This window comes from Erpetoichthys calabaricus, chromosome 8 (assembly GCF_900747795.2).
Source record: "Erpetoichthys calabaricus chromosome 8, fErpCal1.3, whole genome shotgun sequence".
Lineage (NCBI taxonomy): Eukaryota > Metazoa > Chordata > Cladistia > Polypteriformes > Polypteridae > Erpetoichthys > Erpetoichthys calabaricus.
Genome location: NC_041401.2, coordinates 198,125,227 through 198,151,125, shown reverse-complemented (window position 1 = coordinate 198,151,125; position 25,899 = coordinate 198,125,227). Strand labels below are relative to the sequence as shown.

Sequence of the window (25,899 nt, the reverse complement as noted above, 5' to 3'; positions counted from 1 at the left end):
TGCCCATGTCAAGTCTGCATGCTCTCCTGTGTCTGACTGCTGCTCTTTGATAAAGTGGCCCAGTCAAAGGGACAATGGGGTGGTGCCAGGTTTGGAGTCGGTGCCACTGAGCCTGAACTCGATACGCACGTCAGAAATGGCAGATGCTGCCCCGGTAACCGGGCGCTGGCCTGACGTGAACTGTTAGTTGGGTGGCAAATAGGAGTCCACATCACCCAGTAACTCGGGGGAGAGGCCAAGGCGGGCATAGCAGCAGAAGAATCGTAGCCAGTAGGGGGCCTTTCAACCAGGAAGCCCTCACTGCCCCCGGGCACTTTTGGTGAGACCCTGTTGGCCAAAGCGATGTGCCAACAGTGCAGATGGGCAAAGGGTGTGAAAGAAGAAAGCGTGTGTGTGTGTTGCTTCTGTGCTCCGGTGGTCCTGACGAGCTGACACCAAGCACACATCTCAACACTGGCACAGCCCAGCTCTGCATATGCAGGGCACTGAGAACCAGCCGTCCTTGAGACGTGACATGGCCGGGGCGGAGCTTAGAGGAGATGCCCCGGTGGTCTCAGGCTGTAGACCGCTGCCCGGATTATACTGCGCCATTTGTTTAAATGTGCAGGTCTTCCAACTGCTCTCCTGCCCACAGAAAGACCCCAAGATGCTGGGAGCTTTGGAATCCATGGACATGACAGTAAACGGCCTTCTGGGACTTGTGCTGTGCAGCGGGTGGGCAGGTGGCCGAGGTCTGCAGGGCTCCGACGGACTGTGGACCCCTTGAGCTTTACTTCCCTTTTTTTTTGGTGGTCCTCCCCTCCTGCTGGACGGGCTGTTCATCACTTTGGAGCGTCTTTGTGACTTTGGAAAGCTGAACAGAGCCGGAGGGGCACCGGCTAGAGGTGGTACAAGACCCCGGAGTGGCAAGGCTCAGCAGGTCCTTGCAGTCACATTTTGAGGTCTGCAGAGACCACCTGATGGTGGACTGACCTTGGTCACCCTATTCCAGGATGACGACGCTGTTCTGACAAGGCTGACAAAATAATGCCGCCCTTGAGCCCCAACAAGTGGGCACTGGACTGACGTGTCTTTAAGCAGAGGACCCCCATGAGGGCTCCACAGACACAGGCAGCTGTCAATCACCAGTGTGCCGCCCCTCCCCGAGTCCGGAGACGAGACCCCCAAGCGAAAACAAAGAAAGGTTAACGCCATCAGACGGCAAAGAGAGACGCCACGAACCAACGAGAGGTGCGCCACCTTCTCCTCTTGATCCGGGCACTCGAGCCGATTAGAGGCGCAGCGACAGACGACAGGAGAGAAGAAAGAAAGAAAGAAAGGAGAAGAAAGACAGGAAAAGAAAGCCCAGCAGGCCGACGCCATCCGAGCGCACTTAACAAGCCACCGGAGAGCCGTAAGGGACGGGCCCCTCAAGTGCCATCCCGACCCGCAGCAGCTTGACAAAGGTAATTGCAGGCCATTTGCATTTTGTGTTGTTCATCACGTGCACCCTGCAAACGGTGGGGGGGTCTTAGGAGGCGGCATTAAGGGTCCCAGCTCCCCGGGAAGAGACAAATGACGAGTGGCAAAAGGGGCCTGCTGGGACACAATTGGGCCCTGCTCGCTCTTCTTTAAATCGGTGGGCTTTATGGGGGGGTCTAATTATGTTGCATCCATTGCCATCCACTTAATTAGCTGCATTAATGTGATTTCTTTTCGCATAGTCAAGCAATTAGCAGCTATGATTGAGTTTCATTCAATTAGCCTCAAACAAACATGCTAATTGATGCCTCTGTTGCAGACGAGATGTGATCAGGAAGAACCTGCTGGCTGCCGAGACCACCCGGACCCCCACGCCCAGCCCTCTTCAGGTAAGTCGAGCTGGCCCCGTAATGCCCACTTGACGGGCAGCCATTGAAACAGTTTGGGCCCTTTTTGGTTTTGAATTTGCTGGACCCTTAGGGTTAGGCCTTGTAGTGGGGGGTGGGGGGCGATGTCATCAGATGGGCCTGACTGGCCCTCGTGTCACTCTGTCCCCCTGCCTGCCCACTTTGAGGGGGCTGTTTAAAGGAGGCGCCATTTCACGGATTGGCTCGGCACAACCCTGATGGCACTCCGTGATCGAGGACCCGTTAAAGAGCAGGACCTCGGATGAGGAAGTCTGACTCAGGGTGGGGTGGCAAGGGGGCACAGCAGATCAGGCATTGCCCAGCTCACTGGCTACTCCAGAATGACAGAGCGTGAACTGGACAGGTGGCTTGGAGGACAGATGGACAGGTTGACTGGTCCGGGCCATGCAGACGCATTGCTATGGTGGTGGTTGGCATCACTGGCACCCTCGCACTTCAGGCCTTTCACCTCCAGAATATCCTGAAAATGAAACAACTAAACACTGGGAAACCCCTCACCGGTGACTCGAGTTGGCTGTCACTGCGGGCCAGCAGTCACATGACATGGAATGACCAATGACACTGAGGCTTATCTTGCACTTCCTGGCAATGCTGCCCGAGACCACCTGAACAACAAAGATCAGCAGAAGGCCACAAAGCAACCTCTCCCTGGCTGGCTGCTCATAGGGGTGCCAAGGACCTCCGAGGACGTGGTGGGAAGCGTCTGGCATGACGCAATGGAACTAACTGCCAGTAATGTTGTGGGGCCACTCAGCAGCCGGTGGTCCTGTAGGCCCTCCATGTCATAATTGTGAAATCTGGGGGCATCAGGGGGTGTCAGGTAATGAGGTGTGGGTCAAGGATTGGGGGTCCTCCAAACACACACAAGGACCGATGGACCGACTGACTCGCCAGGGGTCCTGATCTCAGTCGGATTGCTGAGAGCCAATAATAAGCGCCTTGAGCACCGGAAAGGCGCTACATAAAGAACAGTTATGATTAGGGACGCTGGAAGGTGCAAGAAACTTCTAGAGGGCACCATCTTGGCCACCCATGTCCTCGATACTGGCCAGGGCAGACTTGGTTGGTTGGCTTGGATTTCCACAGTGCCCAGCTTAGCACATCTACCCATCCGTCACAGGATGGCAACCAGGCTGGCGTCTCTCACTCACCAGGCATTCAGACGCTACTCAAATGTGCTCTCAGCCTGGCGTCACATTGGACACCAGCGGGCAGAAGCCACTCACTGGTCACTTCCAGGAGCTGAGCTCAGCTGCGGCTTGGTGACCACCAGGAGGAGATGACCACAGAGCCTCTTTGATGTGCTCAAACCGGAAGGCACTATATAACACAGCCCTGGCACGCTCTCTTGAATACATCGGTCCAATGTGCCACTGCAGTGCCATCTGATTTCTGCCTGCTCCCTGCTGCTCACCCAGGGTGCTTTCTTTCTTTCATATTTTATGCCCATCTGATATGGGCACAGCTAATGGTGCCCAGGTAGACGTTAGGGGCTCGCTGTTCCCCTCAGGCAGCCCACTTCAGTAGTAATGGTGGGCCAGCATTACGGACCTGCAAAGACCAGGCTTGGGTTCAATCCCCGAGACTCCAAATTCCTCTACAGTCCAAAGAAATGCCACAGCAGTCTCCATACCAACCTAGTGTGTGTGAATGCGTGCGCCAGGTGGCATCAGGGTTGATGTTGGCACCTCTGAGTCAGCAGAGTCAATTCACAGTAGCCAAGTTAATCAACTGGAGAGGACGACAACGGGCAGACTGGCACAAAGACAGGTGGGCCTCGTCACCCACAGTGGCCATTTATCTGGTGGATCTTCATCTACCTGTAATGGGCATAACTGACCCTGGCAAAACACACCAAGGCAACAGCTGGTACAATCGATCCCATACAACTACGGCCAAATCTGGACACTCCCACTGGTGCTGACCAGCTGGTGCTGTTGGAGTGACCACTGCCCAGGGCTGCACGGTGCCACCTGATTGGTGCCCCACGATCAAGACTTGTGCTTAACAAACAGGTGTGAAGATTAAAGTCAGCAGCTGGCGTCTTCATCTCCTCCACATTGCCTTGGCACCTCATCTCAAGGGGTAAGGAAGGAGGGCACATGACGAGGGTTAGGGAGCTCACAGGACTTAATGGCCTGGAAACACAAAACAAATTGAGAGCCAAATGAGCAGGCTGAGCCGGGAGGCGGCGAGGGTCCGCACTCAGCACGCCGCGGCCAATGAGCAGCCGCCGTCATCTGAAAGCCACAGGCCCTGGCAGAGCGGCCTGGCAGGGGTCGAGCCGAGCCCCCCGCGCTAGTGAAGCCGTGCCTCATTTACCTCACAGCTTAGCTTAATGTAATCATCGGGCGGTGCCATGGTGGCCGGCCTCCCTCTGCACCCCCGCTTTTCATGGCTGGCACCGTTCAGCTGTGACGAGAGCCTAACGAATGAGATGGCCGGCCTTGAATGGCATTTACTTACTGGCCGCCACACTGCTGGGTGACTCGACCCCCCAGAAACCGAATGAAAAATAAAACAGGCAAGGGGGCCGCTCAGGAGGAACGTCTCGGGTCAGGAGGATGTAGTGCCATGCAATGGCACCTTGGCACGCTGAGCTGTTGTTTAGTCCCAACAGTGCCCGCTGAAAAAGACTGGGGGGGGGGGGAGGAACGCTTAAAGTGGCAGGCATTCAGCTTGGCGTGCAGTGTTAAGGCCACCAGCTTAAGTTTTATTTACCAGCAGGTTCTCACAGTGACACTGGCAAGCTGGCACAGGTGACAAGAAAACATGGCGGGCTCCTGCACCAGGGCCTGCTGGCATTGAATCCTGGGCCCTGCACATCTGTACTGGTGTGACCCACTGAGTGGCTGCAGGATGTGGCGCCATGCAAAGTGGGCTGTCCAGTGCCAGGGCATTTGTTACTTCTGCCCTGCTTCGGAGGCTCTTCAGTGCCTACAGACCTGCATCACGTGTCCCCCTCCATTTGACAAGTGACACACAGACACTGGCTACTCACGTGAAGGCTGGGGTGGTAGGTGAGGACGCCGTTGTCACACAGGGTGACGTACTTCTTCTTCCACTCCTTGTTGAGTGACTTGCCACTTCTCTTCAGGAGCATACCCTGTGCACAAAGACAAGAAGAGAAGCCCAGTGAGAGCGGAGTCGGCCACCACATTGTCACACGTCACCAACCTGACAGGGGGTCTGAGCTCAAAGTCATGCCAGGTGGTGCAGGCGATAACCAGAAAGGGCGCCTGACACGCGCCACTCTAGCCAAGTCACCTGTCCCGTTTCTGGACACTCCTGGCTGGCCTCACTGACTGACGGACCCCCCATCTTATTGTTCAGACCCTCTTTGTCCTCACTGCTTGCCCAACTCACAGACTGCAGGCACAGAGCGGCTGTGTCCCCTGGCATTTTGTGCTCATGGTGGCCGTTGGCAGCAGTCAGCTCGTCGGTGGCACTAAAGCCTCCCCACCCAAACGCTCCAAGTGCGAAGTTCAAGACGCTAAAAACCAAACAGACTGAGCACCTCGTCAGCAGCCCACCAAATGTGAATGAGACCCCCAAATGAAAGACAGTGACGTTGGCACAAGGCGCCACCCGGGCCCAGTGGTCACCACTCTCACTTCTTGGCTCTTTCCATTATATAGAAGGTGGGGAAGTCGGCTAATGCATTGGCACAGCTTTGCCTCCTTCTTGAATGCCCACCCCCCCCCCCCGTTTGCGATGCCCACATTGACTAAAATCATCAGCTTGCCCTGCCAAGGCTGGACTCATCCACTCAGTTGCCTGTCTGCTCCACTCTTGGCCAGTCTGTCACAGGGCACACACAGTGAGGCACCAACATCTACAGATGGCACACCTTGTGACCACCCATAAATAAACAACAGGGGGCAAAAGAACAGGCAGACCCATACATCAGTGGGCACACATGCCAAATGTGTGACATCACACCAGCTTGATGACCTTGCAGTCACATGCACAAGTTCCGGAGCCGATTATAGCGCCTTACACAGAAAAAACACAACAGAAATGACCCAAACAAAAGATGGCATCTGCAGTGGTCACTTTGGCTGTTTTGCCAGTGTGCCTCACATTTGCAGGAGTTGCCAACCCTGCTGCTGCTCTTGACGTATGGGGGGCTTTGAAGGACTTCTGAGCCACACGGACCTCCACAGCATGGCGCATTTCTGCTCCCTTGCTGCCCATTTGGGTCTTGTGATACCAGTCAATGTGAGCCACCAGGCACCGGGTGCTCATCAGGTGGCACCTTCACACCTCTCGTCACCAAGTGCACAGGACAGCCATCGTCAGGTTGTGGAGGTCTCGCCGTGACTGAGACACACTGTCCACACAGGTTAGGGTGACTGGCCGGCCAGGAGGAGGCGCTGCCACACCCTCATCAGGGACCCCCGTGACACCCACCCGTCAGCTCCAAAGCGAGTGGCTGCCTTTTCCAATGCTGATACCCGAGTCAGTTGGGTGCCAAGCTCGTTTCAGCTAAAAAGGCTCACGCAATGTGATGGCTCGGGGGTCCGTCACTTTCATTGGTGGGAAAACGGAATCTCTCATTTCTCAGACACTTCAACTGTGAAGGGATTCCCCCTCTTAATGGCGCCCACCCTGCTTGAAGAATGGGACAATGTAGCCCGTCCTCGTCACCACCGTGGGCCTCGTGGCTCTCCAGCTCATCTGGGCCCCCTTGAAGTGCAAGAGGTGGGCATTTCGGAGGGCTCATCTGCCAGGCCAGGGAGCCACAACTCTGGTCACGTCATCCGACTGAGGCGGGCGGCCCCCCAAACGTCACAAGCCCGGCCGTCATGTTAGCGTAATAAATGTGAAGCGCGAAAGGAAATCCATCGGTGGTCTCTGCGCGCCCTCAGGCCCCGAGTGTAGTGCACTCATACGTTTGTATTAAAACTCGACTCAATAGCAATTATTTACCAACAAAGATTTATTGATGGCGTTTGGGGGCCAAAGCTGGCGCGGCGTAACTGAGCCAATCAGTCAGAGGCGCCAGGGAGATCTATGAGGGGCTGACGGCAAAGACGAGCCACCGGGACGAGCGCCGCAGATCGTTAGGCTGAAGACTCAGTGACAGGGCAAGACGGGAGGGGTGGCCGTGTCAGAAGACCACCGCGCTCGTCAGGGAGGTGCAGGGCAGTGCCACTAGGAGGCGCTAAGTTGACCCCAAGAGACCCTCGCTCAACGTGTCCAAACCTCGGACCAGCCGGGAAAGGACCTTCTCTGACGTGTGCGGTGACATCACAACATCGGGACTTGAGGAATGACAAAATGGCAGCAGAGACAACCCTAGTAATAAATGACAGTGACGTAGGCCTCTGTCCCCCGTGGCGAGTCCTGTGACACCGATGGCTGTGCCAGGGGTGATCTGGCACCCTCAGTGGACTTTACCTCTCCTTCAATGCCAGCAGCCAGTCTCGCAGTGCCTGCCTGGCATCACCGGGTGTGGGTGAGACCCCTGAGGAGACAGCAGCTCCTCCACTAAGGGTGGCCGAGTAGCGTGATGGACAGCAGGACCTTGGGAACCTGACGTCACTTTGGGTGGCACAAGAGCCGCTTCTTGACCTCCACGCCCAGGCTTACTAGAGGACTGACCTCGCCAGCCACACCAAGGAGACGCCCAAGCTGGACTGGCAGCCGGACGCAGTGAAGGGCCAAAAGGCCGACATTCATGCCACGCCCTGGCGCCACACGGGGCCTCATCATCTCTTTAATTGACTCGTCGCTGCCTCCGTCTGGCCACACGCTGCCCCCGCCGTTGGCCCCAGCCACTTGTTGTCTGGCAGGCGAGCCGTCGTTAATCAAACACGAAATAATTGGCTGAACCCGTGCCCTTCCGCAGTGCCGATAACGAGCAAAATCAAATGAGTGCCCACCTGCCCACCACGTTCACAGCCTGGGCCCTCCTATGGTCCAAGTGTGCCACGCTGGCACCCAAGTTCCACGTTGGTGTGCCTTCTGCCAGCCCATTCGGGGGTACTGCACTGTCACAGGTGGTCACCTCACAGCTGCCCGCTCTGCTCGTCTTTTGGGTTTTTCTGATTTCTCCCAGAAGCCTCGGTTTTATTTTATTTTATTTTATTTTTTTCTTGTGCTGCCAACGCACTCTTTTTAAGTGCAAAAAAAAAAAAAAATGTAAAGTCCCCGCGGTGCAGTAAATGGCTTTTGACGAGGACTTTAATTTTAAATGAAGAAAGTTGCCAGTAGCAACAAAACTGTCAGCGGCAGAGCGCGGCCATTAATAAAGACACGGGCACGATGGGGGGACGCACAGCCCAATGCCAAAGGTGGCCGCGCCACCCCACGCTGTGCTCAATCGGCTGGCCAATCCGTCTCCAGCGTCCCCGCCACTCAGTTGTCGGGACGACGAATGGTGGCAACTATCTGTCATCGGATTGTGCTCTGGGGTGACATCAGCACCCTCACACATGTGACACGTGCAGCGCGCGTGGCATCGGCAGGGGGCGCCGGTCCTGCAGTCCCAAATGGTTGTGCCTTCAGGTGAGCAGGTGGTAGCGGACAAAGGCCCCCCAGTTGCCCCCCATGTCAAGTTCTTCATCCAAGCATGAGACTGTGCCACTCATGTCGTACAAACTGCAAAAGGGAGAGGGGAAACGTGAAAACCCCTGGCAGAGAAACAGAGCTTATTAAAAATGAAAACGGGACAAAGCACAACACCTAAAACAGTGGCCAGGCGGGCACCTCCAGGGGTCACGACACAGGACCACCAAAAGACAAAACGTTGCGTAAACATGACAAGGCCGCAGCGAGGACATCAGGCAGGACCCTGACAGACAAGAAAGGGCCAATCAGAAGCAGACAAATTCAGGAAGAGGCGGAGTCTCATCAGGAAGTCACCATTTAAAGAAAGAGCAAAACTTCACGCATCAGGACTGGTGGCATGAGGACAGCAATTCGGTTTTGCTGCCCACTGGCTGGTGCCACGCACTCGTCTGCCCCCTTTCTGCCAACAGACTGCTGTGTGTCACCAACTGTCAGTCCTGTGCCACTGCAGGGCTCTCGTGTCCCTTCATGTTGTTCACACACTTTGGCTGTGGTGCTGGTACATGAATGGTCACTAGTGGAGAGGAGGTGCTCACCCGCTCTGGGGTGCCCGCTTTAGTCTTTCATTTTTATTGCACGTTGTTCATCGCCTGGCCTGATGTTGTCGCCTCGACTCTCAGAATCTCCTTTCGACTTTCTCCAAGAAGCCGAGGAGCTGTCATCATTTTGTGGCACCGCCACCACCACCTACAGTATGTCCTGCCTTGTGAGGTTGTGACCCGTCAGTAACTGGCACAGCACGTTGGCACCTCCTCATCTGATCTTTGCTGAACTTCTTTCTCGTCGTGTCGTGTTGTCGTCATTTTGGTGGCGCGGCCTTCGTGGACCTCCAGCCTCTGGTGTCTCTCCTGTCAGCGCGCCTCTGTGACAGCCAGACTGAGGACACTGTGTGACACGTGACACCAACCGCCAGGACCGCAGATCATGGATCTGCCGTTAGGGTCCTTTACCATTCGTGCCACCATATTGAGTGGGTGTGGCTGGCTCCATTTTGTGCACTGGTTGCTAGGGCCGTCTCTAGGGGCGTGTCTTCAGAGGTCTCGATTGGTCCTTGAGTGTCACCTGGTGTAGTTGACGGACAGCAGCAGTGGCAGTGAACGGAGGTTTAAAAAGCCGACTTTGAGGGAGACGTCTGGGCAAGCGACACTCGTAATAAACGTACGGAAATCCCAGAGCGTGGCACGGCGTGGCGAAGCCCACTGCTTACAGCTGCCGCACCCCACCAGTCGAAAAGGTCAAAAGTCAACCCCAGAGAGTAACCACGCCCCTAGCAACCAGACCAGAAAATGGAGCTGGCCACTCCCACACAATATGGCGGCGATAAAACAAGAAACACCAAATTCAGGCCTCGAAAAGACCCCAACTGAGCTACCGAGGACAGCGGACCCCCTGTGTGCTCATCACGAATGCCCCGCACTGGGGCTGCTTGTGGACTCTCGCTGGTCCGATTCGTCTCGTCCCCCCGCCATGGACTGGTGCTCTGCCCAGGGGTCGTGCCCGATGCTTGCTGCGATTGGCGCCCCTGCTCTGGGTAAGCGGGCCGAGAAGATGGATGCATCCTCAATCCTGACACCCTTTAAGCAATTAAACTGGCACAGGCAAAACTGGTGGTCTCCTGAACCCGACGTCTGTTATACGCAAGAGCGGCCATCAAGCACCTTCTGTCACTTCTTGAGTGACACAACCGAAGACCCCGCGTCCAAAAACCAAACGAGCACAAGAGTGGCTGGCCAAGGAGTCACAGGAGACCCCGGGCACCTAGAACTGCCGACGTCCTTCAGCCCCCCGCACGGAACTCTGGGAAGGATTTCCATGGAGACGGTCACAACCAAATGGCAGCTTCCCCCTGCACTGGAGTTCTGCGGTGGTCCGGCCACCCTTCTTCAGTTTCCCCAGCGGTGGTCTTCTCCTGCTTTCTGTTTCAGGTTGACAGACCCTTGGCTTTCTGGGGGTCCGTGGAGAAGCGGCAGCAAGGGCACACCAGGCGGACGTCGCCCCCTTAAAATGCCCGTCTCCGCTTGTGTCGTCTGCCCTCGCCCCGCCACTGGTGTGCAGTTCCATTAGCAGGAGCGGCGGTCCAATCAGCCAGATAAAAGCCTGGACGGGTGGGCACACAATCATGAGGGGCCGCTGGCTTTGTTCTCCACGTCACTTCGTGTCACTCGCCGGAGGAGTGACTGACATCCGCTCAATGGCCAGCTCCTCTATCTGGGACCCCATCGGCCGGCCTCCACACCTCTCGCTAATTCATCATCGGCGCTGTGATGCCACGCAGAGGGGCCGACGCCAGCTGGACAGGAGACGGGCGCGCCAAAGATAAGGACGTGCTCCGAGCGCAAGGACAAAGAAGGTCAGGCCCCAGGGACGAGCAAAAGGAGAGATAAAATAAAAGAAGGGGCGCGAGCGAGCGGCGCGGACGGGCGGGTGGGCAGGCGGGTGGGTGGGCAGGCGAGTGAGCAGCGCCTGATTTATCTGATGAGTGTTCTGGGTAATTAATTATAAACTCAATTATCCAAACCTTACTTCAGCAGTCTCAATTCATTAGCAGATAAAACCTCACGCAGCAGTCACTTCTGACATGGGGGGGGGGGGGGCAACCACCACTGGCACACGCTGGCGGACTGGGCACTCCCCAGGACACCAGTTCACCTCAGGACCCCCGAAACAGCCCAACAGGATGACAAAAAAGGACTGGCAACGGCGCCACCCGCAGGCCAACAAAGTCACAGCACCGGGACACTCTGGAGGACACGCCCGGGGGGGGGGCTGCACATCCACATTGGCACCTTCTGCCACACCCCTGGCCTTCACACAGACCCTTGGATGCTGCCCTGCCTTATCAAAATTCTCTCGACATTTTTCCCCATCAGATGCCAATCCCGTGCCAAGCTCTCCAAGAATGGGGAAGTGTTGACTTGAAAGTTGGACTAATGTGCCATGCGCCAGCCCTCTGGCACTCGGGGACACAATTAAGGATATGAGGACAATCCCAGTGCCAACCACAGACGGGCAGCACACGCAGCCAGCCCACCGGTGGCCCACACACTTAACCACCCATCTGCTTCTCCTGTCATTCACCACACATCCCGTCAAGGCACAAATTGCCAGTCCAGCCGCGGGCACAGTCATGCCCACTTACAGTGGCCTACCTAGCGTGAAAAGTGGGCCACTTGAGTGCCTGGTGATGCCCGCTCAAGGCCTACTGTGCCCAACACGACTTTGCTGGACCAAAAATGCTCCACCGCTGGCTCTCCAACATGCAAGATGGGAGCCACCAAGTGAACTGCAGGAGGACAGGAGCGGGCATCGAGGCAGATGACGATGGCATGAAGATACCCGAGGTGGGTATGGAGCTGGACAACCACATGACAAGAGGACCAGAGAAGCGGGCGAGGCCACCTCCTGATGTCCCACAATGGGAGGTGGGCACACAAAGACACCTTGTACGCCGGGGGCACACGAGACCTGCACAAGGTGGCTGGTCTTTAATATTCCCGTCTTAATTAGGACTGCAGTTAATTTCATTAAATCCTTCGGCTGCTAAATGAAGCAGATTACGAGACGTCTTTTATTGCCAGGCGTGAAATTACAGCCTGCCGGCTGCCAGTGGCAGAGGAAAGCCAATGAATTACGGGTAAAGAATGGGCCCTGGTGCCAGTCCAGTGGAGGGCCGGGCCAGCCTCCTCACGCAGGGGCCACTTGAACCCGGGATGCCAGGCTGTGTATCGCTAGCTCAGTGCCCACATATGGTGGCATTTTAACTTGAGCTCTAACAAAGACCACCAGAACACAAACAGACCTCTGCTTCTCCAACGAAATACGCGTCCTAATCGACATGCGGCACGCCTCTGGTGCCATCATCCGAAGACGACGAGGCTGGTCTTGGCAATGACAGTGCCCTGGCATACAGCGGGTGTAGGCCTACAGCCCCCACATAACTCATTCATTACGTCAGTTGTGGGCATCACCCTGCCACCGTCCAGTCATGCCACACCCTGGCCTGTTAATGGGCGGATGGGCAACAGGGTCCTCCCTGCCTGGGCCCACAAACGGTCACTTGGTCAGTGAGCTCTCAGGACTCACCCTGGTTGGCAGCATATGGCACACTCCAGGGGGTGACACCCAGTCCAGTGGTGCCCCATCTGTGTAGTCTGAGCAGCACAAAGGAAATGTGCCACCGTCGTGTGTGCCAGGGCTGTCACATGATGACTTTCAGGCTTCTATCTTTGCAAGTCGGTGGCTAAAATTGTCACACTAGAGAGAAAGCAGGGGGCACCAGACCAGCGGGGCTTGGCCATTCTACCAGCGGACTCAATCCAGACAGGTGGCACCCCCTTAGGCGAGCGCGGGTATTCTGAGGCAGCAGTGAATGGCACCACTCTGAGCAACCACATGTGACTGTCACTGGATGTGTGACGTTGAGGGCAGTGGCCACCTCATCAACACCTTCAGTCAGGCCCCGTCACTGCTGACCCCCCGGAGTGCTTCTGTCAGCGAGGTGACAAATTGGTCCCCTGGGTCGAGTGGCACAGAAGACTCATGGCGGGGGGACCGGTGCCACACTGCTCGGCCTGCTGTGGTCTATCAATCCTCAACTGAGGCTGCCCCATCACTGAGCAGGGGGTCCCATGTCACTTGCCTCTCGTCCTCAGCCATCAATTCGCCGTTAAAGCCGCACTGCTGTCCGGGGAACAAAGCATCACTGGTGACACCGCTAAAGTGCAGCAGGGGGCGACAGTGAGGCCAAGCAGAACGAAGTCCCAACTGTCAGAGAGGGCACCACAAAAAAAAAAAAAAAAGGTGCTGGCTGACCCACTAAGACCACCAGCTGGATTGAGGGAGTGACACAAGTGACCCCCGTGAGCTGCTTACGAGTGCACCCTGGCAGAGTGGCCGCTCCCTGATAAGCCCCCTCAAGTGACCCTGTTAGTATTCGTGCCGAGTGACTTCGTCAGTTTGGTGACAAACACTCGAGTGGCGCTCTTCAGCAATTAGCCACTAATTAGGAGCTGGGAACAGCTGCTGGGAGCACTTGGCGCCGCCAATGGGCGCAGTAAGCTGTGCTTAGGAATCAGCCGTGCCAGCCAGGGTGGGCTTCGGTCCCAGAGCCAGTGGTTAACACTATGGGACTGTGTGATGGCCTTCTCCATGCTGGGGACACAGTACCGGGTTCGCAGCTCTGTACATGTGGCCAGTGCCCAAAGATGGCGCTGCCCCCTGCAGCAGATGGGCATCCTTCTGGCACTTCGGTCTCCACTCCTGATACAGAAGCCCAGCTCGAGGTGGCCAGCAGTGCCCTGACTCTTCGCCAGTGCCCTCTCCACAGCCGCAAACACATCCATGTGCCCGCCCTCATGACACGTGCCCTTGCCCACTGAACGGTGTGCAGGTTTTAATGAGGCGCTTGTTCTAATGAAGGCAATTTGGAGAGGATTTATTGTAACGCAGTAACCTTGTGTGGGAGCGCCAGAGCAACGCGCCAGCTAATGAGTGCCACACAGCCCAATGAAAGTGAGGGGCACAGACGGCAGGCCAATGCCTTACCAGGGCAGTCGTATAGGGACTCGGGTTCAAGCTGTGCTCTCAAGGCCAGCTGCCACTTCATATTAAAACACAACCCAACCAACAAAGTGGGCACCAGCAGGCAGGTCCAAAGGCCCTCCATGAAGATCAGCTGAAGCAGTATGAAGGTCAGCAGCGGGCACTTCCTGGTGGCCCAGGGCTCTCAACAAAAGGGACAGCAAATCACACCAATGAACGGTGTTAAGGGGGTCTTGACCGTGGTCCTCGTCAAGCACAGTGAGGCATGTGGCACAGGATGGCACCATCTGCAGTCAGTGTCCCGAGGCACCGGACCTACAAAGAGACCTACCAAGGATTTTGCCCCAAATGTTGCCAGGTCATTCCCAGGATCTTCGGAGGTGGGCGCCGAATTACCGACTGGCCAACTCAACTGCCCTGGCTGGCAACCGGCACCCCCACTACAGCCCACCACTGCATTTTCAACAATCCGCACCCACCTCCACACATGGGGGTGCCATTCATCATCACAAGTGTCACAACGTCCAGCCCTTCAGTGTGTAACGCAGTCGAATGCAGAAGACCACCGGGGGTCTCCTTGTTCAATGACATCCACCATGGCCTGTGAGGGGGCTGAACTCGGGCAGCAGCCTTTAAAAATGAGGCAACATCAGAAGCCCACCTAGCAGGCAAAACCAAAAGAGTGCCCCCTGGTGGTTAAAGAAGTAACAAGCAAAGTCCACTACGGGCACCTTGGCATCAGTAGGCATGGTGAGGCAGTGGCGACCAAATGTCGACTGGACTGAGCCCATAGGGAACAATGACATCAATTAGCGACCGCTTTGGAAACGAATCTGTGCCCCTGAGCACAACCTCGTTATCAGCCTGGCATGTGCCACTTAAAAACCTCATCTCCAGTGCCAATTACTGGTAATACCACCAGCACTTCTGGGCAAACTCACGCAATGGGCAAGAGGGCAAAAAAATAAAGGAAAGCTAAACACACCTGGCAGGATGAGCTCGGGCACCAGAGTGGCACAGGGTCCATGCACAGGTCCAGCTGGTGTGCTGGCATCCATCACATACATCTCACAATGGCACAGACAACTGGATGTGGGCCGATGTCACCGAGCTGGGGACTCAAGTGATAAGACAACAAGGAGCTGGCTGCCTAGGGTTCCAAATATCAGAGCGCACCATGCCAGTCTCCCTCTATAAATGCACACGTTTAATTAAAGTGGCACAGCAGGCACCTCACTGCAAAATGGACACATGGCCACCAAATGCCAGTGAAGTAAGAGGTGACAACAGGGGGTGACACATGGCACTAAGGGTCTTTGGAATAATTTAGTGTAAAAATCTGGAGGTACAAAAAAAAAAATTGGCAGCATGCCAGCGAGACCCCCAAATGCTGTTTGACTACCACACTGGCCCACACCATGCGCCCCACACACCATGCCATGCCACACATCGATAACTGGAATGAAGTGGCGCAGTGTCACCGACCCTCGCTGATGGGCTGAGAAGGCGGCAGCAGGTTGTGCCATCACAGGGAAAGCACGGCAACAGCTGGTGAGATGCAGGCGGGGCACCTGGATCATCACATGGCACTTAGACATGTGCCACTTGTCTGAGCCTTTGCCTCTCGCTTTGAGCTAACCCACCCAGTGATGACAGACGAGCAGACCACTGGGCTCAGGACTGGCCAGTGCGGACCACCTGGGGTCACGTTAGCTGCAGTTCAAAGTCCTCAAAGATGCAGAAAGGGCATAAAGACACAGTTAAGGAACAGTGGGCAGTGTCACATGGCCACCTTATGCCAGGGTGGGCAGACAGTCAGCAGTTACTGGCAGAATGTTAGTCTTATAGTTGCCTGTCTAGGTGCCACACCTCGGCCTTTTAAATTTCCGATGCATTTTAGTGACGCAGGGAGATGACAGCCGGCCAAGGTGGCCACATCTGAGGGCAGACACCAGGGACTCAAAACGTGGCATCAAATAAAGACCTATGGACAACTCAACCTGATGGCACCTGAGGAGTTGCAGGCAAAGCCTCAAATCCGCCTAACACCCTGTGATCCTCCAAGTCGCTACATTAGCAGCGACCTGAAAGCCCCAAACGCCAACTGGTGCCAACAACTTGAGCAAAGTGGGCACACATACCAGCAGCAGCTGCTAGAGACCAACAGACAAGTCACACGGGGCACATTGAGAGCCCTGGACCAGCAGAAAGTGCCTGCCGCCGACTTCACACTGTACCATGCTGGGACCAGCACAATGATGCCCACAGAAAACTTAGATGGCAGTGTGCCAGGACATGAAATAATGTGAAGGACCCCAAACAGAAACAAAAGAATGGCCAAGTCGGCTGAGAGCCACTGCTGGTCCAAAGCAGCCCACATGGCACCACACGCTCACCCCAGGTGTGCCACTGACATCTTCTGGTATGCCATCCTTAAAACAAGCAAGGAGCGCAAGACATCAAAAACTCACAGGTGAAAGGTCAATGCCTGCCCCGGACATGGCACACAGGGTGCTCAAGTGGGCGTCTCCTTAGCAGCCATCAAGCCGAATGCCATGAGGTGTCTGTGCCCCCCCCCTGCGGCCGCCACAGCTGTCCTGCCATAAATAGAGCTCCCATCTGCCACCAGCGATGTGCATGTCACCTTCTCCAGGCTCATTTGTACTTCATTAACTGCCATTGACTTAACAAGATTTATGCAAATGGCACCGCGGGACCCCTTTAGCGCCTGCTGCACTCGTGTGATTATGTATGTACAACTCTGCCCGCAATGAAAAATTAATAAAGCGACATGCCCCCTCTCAGCGCGCCAGGGAAAGACATGAAAACCAAAACGGGAAGCATCTGACAAGAGAGAGAGAGACAGAGAGAGAGAAGGGAAAAGCAAAGCCCACCGTGGGCACCCTGGCACAGGGTCCCAAAAACCCCAGCCTCCGCTGCAGTGACACTCACTCATTTTCTAAAAGCCCACACAGAGCAAGAGACGGGCAACCCTAGTGTGCCACCGAGCTGCAGGGGTCCGACCACCAACCCGCTGGCCTAAAGCAGAGAATTCCAGAAGACGGAGGGGCTGTCCAGTCCTCAAGTGCTGGCCGCTCGCTGTGCCCACGAACAGAATATGAAACGCGCCACACCATAACCAACCAGGTGAGGGTGAGCTGCCAGCCAGATACCCACCACTGAAAGGCACTATACAAAGACTGGACCCCTCTACTCCCCCTACTATGGGGGTGCTATACTCTGTGGTGCCATCGCTGACTTGACCTCCGATGTCATCGAGCCAAATCAACAGGGGGACAGGCGGGAAGGAGTGTGCCAATCAAACACACTGGCCTGTGGCACAGAGGGTCAGAGCCTCCTGTGTCTGCCTGGCCTTTCCACTGGGTATTCCAGTCCTCCTCCCTTGGGGGTCATGTCTGTGAGTGGGCACTGCCCTGCGATGGACTGGCAGGGAGGATCAAGTCTTAGCGTACGGTGGCATTTAGAGGCCCTCCCTACTCATCGTTACCCCCGACACTTTTCAACAGGCATCGCGTTTTGGGGGCACCAAGTGACATTTGACAGGGCCAGGCGCTGCGGCTTTTCAAAGTTTGCAAACAGCGCGGCGTGGCGCCCCAGTGGCAGCTGCCGAGAGCCAATCAAGCGCGAGCGCACGTGAAGAGGCGCGCTAATCACAGCACCAATTTGTTCATTTAGCAAATTACAAACAAGGGCGCGCAGATGACACGGGCGCGATGATTAGAGGCGCTAATTGCCACCCTGGCAGGACCAGCTGAAGCGCTCCTCTCGCTTTCTCTTCATCTCCCCCCCCCCCATAAATGATGGCAGCGCGTCATGGGGGGCCGCGCTCTGCTCCTTTCCATTGTGATGTCCCCATCAAAGCGCGCGCCTCTTTGAACGGGGACGGCGGTGGCAGAGGCGTCCATATGCGGAGCAGCAGCCTGCACTTCATTAGGAGCCGCGCTTTGTTTCTCACTTCCAAAACAAAGCGATGCCCGTTGTCATCGTCGCCGCCGTCCTCCTCCTCCTCCTCCTAATGATCTCATTCCAGTGCGCCCCGGCCCCGCGCCTAATTGATGTCAAGTGTGCTCTTCGGCGCTAATCAAGAAGAAGCCATCAAACGGGCGCCGCTCCTGCGTGACGCGCGATCACAGCCAGCCGCTCGCGCGATCCGCCCGCCGCTGCCCCAATTATCGTGCCACAGACGGCCGGCCGGCGCTCCTACCTGCTTAATTGGGATCGCGCGGCCGCTTCCGATGCTGTCGGCTCGGCTCTCCAGGCCTTTCTTCTCCTTGTCGGGGTCGCTGCCTTTCCGGGACTGCAAGAGAGAAAATGCCACTGATGAGACTTGGGGACCGAAAGGACTCGAAAACCCCACCCAAAGAGCTGGCATCGACCACGGCTGGACCGGCAAAGCTGACCACCGCACTGCCATCCTAGGCCTGAACACCAATGGTGGCCACCGGACATCATGACCTGAAGTGGGTGCCACACAGCGCGGCTTCACCGGCCTCGGAATCCTCCAGTGGGCAGTCTGGGCAAGGAGAGGCCATCGAAGCCCACAGACGTGCCAGTCCTGCCCACCCCACGTCTCCAAAAATGACATCCAGTTGTCCACCACACTACTGGTCGCAGACTCCAAGCGCTAACTATCCTCCCTGGCATGGCACTACACAGGGCTGTAAAGATGGCACCCAGCTGCTATCTGATCAGGACATGCGGAGCAGGTGCCAACTGAATTCAACCATCCTGGCACTCACATTCACGGACCCAGAGGGCAACTGTGCCAGTTCTGAGAGGGGTCAGAACTTCACTACATATGACACAGCCACCTGCTGGGCATTGGCTTCTACAGTAAGAAAGGAAGATTGGGCACAGAGGCAGACCCTCTTAACTGCCCACCAGTGACCATAGTCTCACAGTCAGTATGGCCACCGGTCAGGGACACAACATGAACATCTAAAAGAGTAAAGCTGACCATCGCCCACCTTTGACTAGCCCTACATGTTGTCCTGGCAACAACAAAGTCCACCCTCATGGGTCAGCCTCAAGATGAAGTGCCACCTCCTGTGGCAGGTATGTGCCCACCTGGACAGTGAACTTGTTGTCCTGTGGAGGTGGTCCTGCAGTGCCGAGGGGGTCTCTTGAGGGTTTCTAGGTGACTGCCCACCTGAGGCTGTACAGACAGGCCTGGCATTTTCAGGATGGGTACTGTGCTGCCACCTTTCAGAACAGAGAGACTGTCCTGTGTGACCAACTTGCCTCACCCCAGCAGTGGACCTTTGATCTGCAGACCCCGAGATGACAGTGCTGAGCAGCTACATGGGGGCACTAAGCCTTGAAGTGCCCATCTCATTGGCAGCCCTCTGACCCAGTGCCTCATTTCCTCTATCGACATCTTCATCCTGGCACATAAGATGAGGGTCACTGCTGTGCCCTACTGGTCTCTAGCCTCCCTGCCACGGTGCCCAATCTTGCAAGGTTGCATTTCTGAGCAGTGCTGCTCCCAGTACTCCCAGCTGCAGGGCCGACTTTCTCTGTGGCAGCTAACTGGGTGGCCATTCCTTGAACCACCTGGTGACCCTTTGGGGTCATGTCAGCCAGCAAGGAGGGGTGAGTCAGTCTGACTGTCCTGGTGGGGTGCCAGTCTCTCAGATGGCACTCAGTAAAAGTGCCAGTACTGCATGCTGGCATCGTGTCACACTTCACTAGAACGGAGCCACACCTGGTTTGCAGAGGATGATGGGAAGACAGGAAGCAAAGGTGGGCACCAACAGGGTTAGGGTGTATTACGACTTGTGCCATGATGTGCCAAGAGCTAGAGCTCAAGGAGACACAATGCCGTGACTGGCTGAGTGGCATCTACTCGCTAAGAAGGTCACCATGATGGGGTAAGGGCACAGGGGCAGAGGAGATGGGCCTGCCGGTGCCTCACACTGTCCAGCCTTGAGTTTGTTTGCACCCAAATGTGTGCCGTCAGGTGGACTGGCACCTGCACATTTACCAGTATGTGGTCAGGGGCAGGTGTACTGCTGGGACAGCTAACTCCTCATCTCTGGAAGGGGCACTTACACTTCATGCCCTTCCCCTGGCAGCTCTCACATTAGTCATAGGGAGGCACGCCTGATGGCCCACCAGTGCTTTGGTCAGAATGAAGACAAATCTGGTGACTCTTGTTGGCGTCAGGGTGCCCAGTGTCTCACTAACTGCACCAGGTGTGGAGATGGTGGTTAATATGCAAGGCACTATATATAAGTCAGTCTGATTAGAGTAGATGAGGGGTAGCCCAGCGGGCACATCCAGATGCCAACGCCACTTACCGTGAAGAGGTTGGAGCGCCGCTTGGACTGCTTGCGGACAGGAGTGGGCGTGTTGGTCGAGGGCGGGACATCGATGCGGAGCTCCTTCTGGCTGGTGCTGGGCGTTGAGGGCACCGAGGACGAGTAGTCACTCAGACTGCCACCACCGTTGCTCGTCTTAAACAGAAAAAAAGATGCGCCAGTAAAGATGGGCATGAGGCCGGGCACAACCTCCTGTCCCACCACCTGCCATAAGGCCATTTATTTACCGTTAACCTTTTGCCCACATGCCTTTTTCATTTCCTGAGCCACAATGCCCACCATAGGGCAGCAGACTGGTAGTGCCATCAACACAGTAGAGCAGGCATTGTGGGCACTTGGCCGCAGTGAGCTCAAGGCAGGCCAGTCATCTGAAAGGGCATTAGACCATGCCATGCAAATCACACAGGGGGTAGCACTGGGGATTGAGCTGTCTGGCTTTATATAGCGCCTTTCCCAGTAGACACTGAGCTCAGGTACTTCATTTTTTTCAAGCAGTGACTCGCTAGGAGCACCTTTCCAAAGCGGGCAGCACTCCAAAATGCCACACAGATGCATGCCAGCCAGGTGCCATATAACTATGAGGTCACTCTGTGGTCACAGTCCTTGCAAAGATCCAGCTGGGCATACACAGGGCTGATGGGTGCCATCAGCACTTACCTGCTGCCTTACTTGAGGCAATCCTGGCAAGTGGCAAGAATGCCAGGCCAGGTGGACTATTTCTGAAGGTGGCATCAGTTGTTCGTACCAGTGGCACTGCTGATGGAATTTCAAGGCTGGGGGGCTAGAAGGGGCAGTCCTGGAGGCGGAGTCTCAGCCCTGAGGGCCAATAGGAAGAAAGCAGTGTTGCTAGGGGGCACTGCCTGCTTTGCTCATTGGCACATCTTCTCGCTTGCTGTTATTTCTCTGCTCCTCCCATTTTGCCACCATTCTGCCAGCTGCTTGTGGTGTTTTAAGGTGACACAATGGCAGGAGCTAAGCAGAGCAAAACCTAAGATGGAAGTGACTGTGGAAAGTAGGGGGCACCCAGCCAGGAGATACAATGACCCAGAGTGGCAGGGGGGCACCACCCAGAGAAAGAAGAAAAGAAAGAGGAGCGTGGGCATACCTGGCTGATGTGCACTGCAGAGGCTGGCGCGGAGCACACCGATGAGTGGCTGGGCGAGTTGGGCAGCGACTTGCAGGGTCCGATTGACAGCTGCTGCTTCTTCCGGGTTGCCACGATCTTCTGGGCCACTGCAAAAGCAGAGTGACAGTCAGAAATGAAGAGTGCCAATGCCAGAGCGGGCTTCGTGTGCCAAGCAAAGGAAAGCAAACTGTGGGCTCCAGCACTGGCACCTCGATACGTGCCACCAGTCAGCACCTTCATTCACTTATAAAGTGCTCAGGTCCAGAGGGTCTCAAAGGTGCAGTGCCAGGCATGCATGTGGGCAACACGAGACACACCAGAGCAGCACTGGCAGGGGGCCAACTAGATATTCAAATGAGGGGCTGGGCCGTGGGTCACATGACCTTTGGTGGACCCTCCAGAGACACAAACAGGGTGGCACACAGAGGGAGTGGACACAATGTGACAGTGACAGACCCAGCACTGCAGGGGGATGAGCAACTCGAGATGTGACCTGCTGACCAGCAGAGGGCACACAGGGTGGGGGGGGCTGCTCAGGCAATGGGGGCAGTTAGTGGTTGGTCAACTCAGAAAAGACAAACATAAAGAGCCTTATGGTGATGTCATATAGCGCCTTACAGAATGAGCATTAGACATGCAAAGACAAAGGAGGGCACAGCTGTGCCATACTGGCATGTGCAATGCAGGTCTAATCACCTGGCATCCCCTGGCACCTTTAGCACAATGCCAAACCTCGCATGACAGTGTGCACCCACATTGGCACTTGTGTGAGTCAGGCGGTCAACTGGGATATGCAAAACAGTGGGGGCATGGGTGACACAGAAGTGGGTGACAACCCCAGTGAATGCCAACCATAGTCAAAGAACACTGGCAGTGAAGCCATGGGCACTCCCTGAATCTGGAAACTTTATAGCACCTTTATATACAGAACATCGTCATCTTCATCATGCCAGCTATGCCCGTACCCATACAACGTGAAAGCTGGCAATAGGAATGTCGGGTCAGTCCTCCTGGTTGTTTTATATAGCGCCTTCCTAAAGTTTCCACTTTTATTCACTGTGAGCCTCGGCGGGTGAAGTGGGGAGGTGGTGAAGTGCCCTGAATGATTGGGCACTAGTGGGCACCACAGCCGAGCTTCATGTATGTGAAGCTTCAGGCTGTGGTCACAAGATCATTGGAGGTCATCGATTGGTGGCCACTAAAGTGGGCGGAGTCTGTTTGCAGATATACGTGACCAAAGCCCCGCCTCCACTCAACCAGTCACCTCTAAAAAAACCATGCCCACCGAGTTCGCCTGACACACAAGTGGCACATTCATGGGCACTGGACACTAAACGGCACCAGCAGTGCCTCCTGTGAGCCCTGAGCCAGTCCAGGCAGCAGCCAGATGGCAACCCTGGATGGGATGCCACACTGGGACAAGAGCATGTGATAATTAAACAGCTCAGACAATAAATGGGCCAGGATGTGAACGGAGAACTGCGCGGCATTGGGGCAATGCCCACCATATTCTCAAGCACATGTGCCCTGCTTTGGTCTCACCCTAGAAGAGTGCCAGGGCACCACAGGGCTCACTTCTGCATACACCAGGCTTACTTCTCTGTTATATAGTGCCTTTCGTTGGCAGGTCAGAACCAGTTGCTTCTATTGATGCCCTCCATTTGCACCCAGAGCTGTGGTTCTTTTGCTCTGCTAGCCACAGAAACCTGATGCCTGTGCCAAGCAACTCAGTACTGACTGGCAGGAATGACGAAGCATGCACAGTGGGCCACCCTCAAGGGTGCCATCCTAACTGGGCCTCATCCTGGGTACACACGTGAGCACCATGGTGTTCAGCGGGCCTGACAAATGGAGGCCATCATATGCCGCAAGGTGCCCACACCTCGTCCAGCCCTGATGAATGTGGCACTCAGGAAAGCTGCCCGCAGAAACTCGCCATGCAAGGCAAAAGAGATTTGTTACCAACGCAAGAGCGAGCGAATATTGAGCAGGTCCCGGAGTGCCCAAGCGTGGGGCGCCATCACTCTTGTCCTGATCGGCCTTCACCATGTCGAAGGGGGGCATCGACCAGCGCCCTCACCAACACACCGCACATTGTCATTTCACGCCGATCGACTGTGCCAGCGGGTGGTGCCAGAGGACAGTGACAAGCACGAGGCAGTGTGGCACAAACACACGAGAGGGGTGCAGTCAGCGGCCTGATACAGCGCCTTTCATAGCCCAGTGAAAAAAAATACTTGTCTAACCACAGGGACCCGGGTACAATTGCCAGCATAGTGTGGAGGCCTCCAGGGTGTACACATGCCAGTCTCCACCACCCTGGAATGATTCAGGGTTCATAACATGGGACACCAAAGATGGGCATCAGGAAGGGGGCACCTACTAGGCAGTGTGTGGGCCGGTAGCACAGGTGCCCCTCACTTTATTACAAGTGGGAGTGGAGTGGGCACCATGGCAGGCATGGGTGCCAGCCCCGACCTCTGTGGAAAGGCGCTATATAAAACAGGAGCTGTTGGCTTAATGACACCAACAAAGCAGCGCATGCCACCCTCCAAAGGGTTAACTCAAGCGAAACCTGAGAGCATCGCTGCGGACAGGGAGCCCCCCGGACCACCGAGATATATCGACACATACGGATAGAGCCGGCCCCCGCTGTATTTTACTTTAACCGTTAAAAACAGTTATGATAAGGCGGCGTTAAATATTTAAACGGCACGGCTAATACGATTTTAACTTTAACCATCAATCTTCGCTCTCTCGCCCGGCGCCATTTATTCTAATGGAAACGTCCTCCATGTTCTCAGATTTATGGCAGCGGCGCCGTCGCCAGGCTGGCATGTTCACGCGCGACTCCTTCTGCGCTCACGGGCACCGCCCAGGAGGAGGGGCGCCCTGTGGTGGACCGCCGTCCCTTCCTCAGCCTCTGGGGACTTCCCGCAGCGGCTCTGAGATTCTGGGTTACGGGGTGGCAGCAGGACAGGAACCCACCCTGGATGGCACGTGGGCCATCGCAGGGCCAGTCCAAGGAGCTTAAAATGGCCTTGAACCCGAGGCTGCTGTTGCTGCTGCTGTGGGGATGACAAGCTGCACTTCCAGACAAGGCCACTAGGACACCACAAGAACTCCATTAGGACCCCTGGTCGACTAGATGGATTCCACAAGACCCCCACGATGATGTCCCTTCAACAATGCCACACTAAGTGACCACCAGGCAGTCCAGGCAAACAGCAGCCCCTCCCTGTGTGAACCCTGAACCCTGTCACAGTGCCACACCAGTAGGTGCTATGGGGTGGCACTTAAGACATTCACCCAGACTGGCTACATGGCCAGGAGGCACCCTGCGGCTCTGGAAGTGCGCCCCCTTGTGGCGCTGGTTGTAGAATCTTCACCAGCCACAGCCCAGTGGGGGCTCAGCGGCCCGCCCATCAGCTGCACACAACGTACCACCCAGGGCCAGGAGACGGAGCTTTGGCTTATAATCGAATGCCCGCCGATCAAACATTTGGCTTTACGTCTAAGTGGCCCTGGAGGACCCCCAGCGTCGAGGGGAGGCCACACACATTCCCAGAAGCCCCCTGTCCACCTCCCTCCATTTTTAGGTCTTATTTCTCGGCTCCAGGTTGGCCCTTCAGCTCCGCACTGGACCGGACCGCCCGTCACTCCTCCTCCTCCTCGCCAGCCACATCTACCACTGGCAGGGGGGAGGACGTGGGGGCTGACAAGTGAGAGCTGCCCTCCCGGGGGCCGGTGGTCCGCATTTCAATGTAAAGCAGCGCGGCCGTTAATAACTCACACTCGACTTCATCTCTAAAGACATCGTTAGCGCTGTCCGTCTTCGTTAACATCCCAGCGTTCATCGTCATGACGATTAATTACTGCACTCCAGTGCTGCCACCTACGGGCGCTGTGGTGGAACTGTGAGCACACTCGGATATTCCACTTGCCCTCCACAGGTGTAGCTTGGGGGGTTGAGCCCCCCTAAAATCCACTGGATGACACAGTGAGGCGTCGCGGACCTCCTCGTGGGCCCTGGCTACACCCATGTGCCTCATGAAGCCCCCGTACAGGGGGCTCAAACTGCTAGCATTTCGTTAGGACCCCCGTGATCATGCAGACTTGGCACTGGGGGTCCTGTCTCAGCCCCTCTGAACTGAGCTAGGTGAGGATCTCTGGGAGGTTAAGGACTGGGCACTGAGGGGGTGACCCCAAACTGGCCCTTGGTGGGGTCCTCTATGATGAACTGGGCAAAGTGGCACTGAAAGGCATGAGATGGCATCTGTGGACAAACTTCATGCAATTGTGGTTACGGGGGGGCTACAGGATGGGAAACCACTGTGGATGGTGGTCCATCACAGAGTGCCAGTATGGAGTAAAAAAAAATGAGCAGTGGGATAATAAAAACTGCACTGGCATGGAGGGAATGGGC

The 25,899-nt window shown here is 55.9% G+C and overlaps 1 protein-coding gene and 1 long non-coding RNA gene across 6 annotated transcripts in view; one reads left to right on the top strand and one right to left on the bottom strand.

Moving 5' to 3' along the window:
• The window catches only part of LOC127528966 (uncharacterized), a 524,038-nt gene that overhangs the window by 143,514 nt on the left and 354,625 nt on the right, over positions 1-25,899 (top strand). The window lies entirely within an intron of this gene.
• agap1 (ArfGAP with GTPase domain, ankyrin repeat and PH domain 1) overlaps positions 1-25,899 on the bottom strand; it is a 132,772-nt gene that overhangs the window by 78,801 nt on the left and 28,072 nt on the right. Inside the window, 4 exon segments of the mRNA XM_028808110.2 lie at positions 4,891-4,995; positions 18,232-18,324; positions 20,327-20,482; positions 21,453-21,580. Coding sequence (XP_028663943.1) covers positions 4,891-4,995; positions 18,232-18,324; positions 20,327-20,482; positions 21,453-21,580 — 482 coding nt within the window.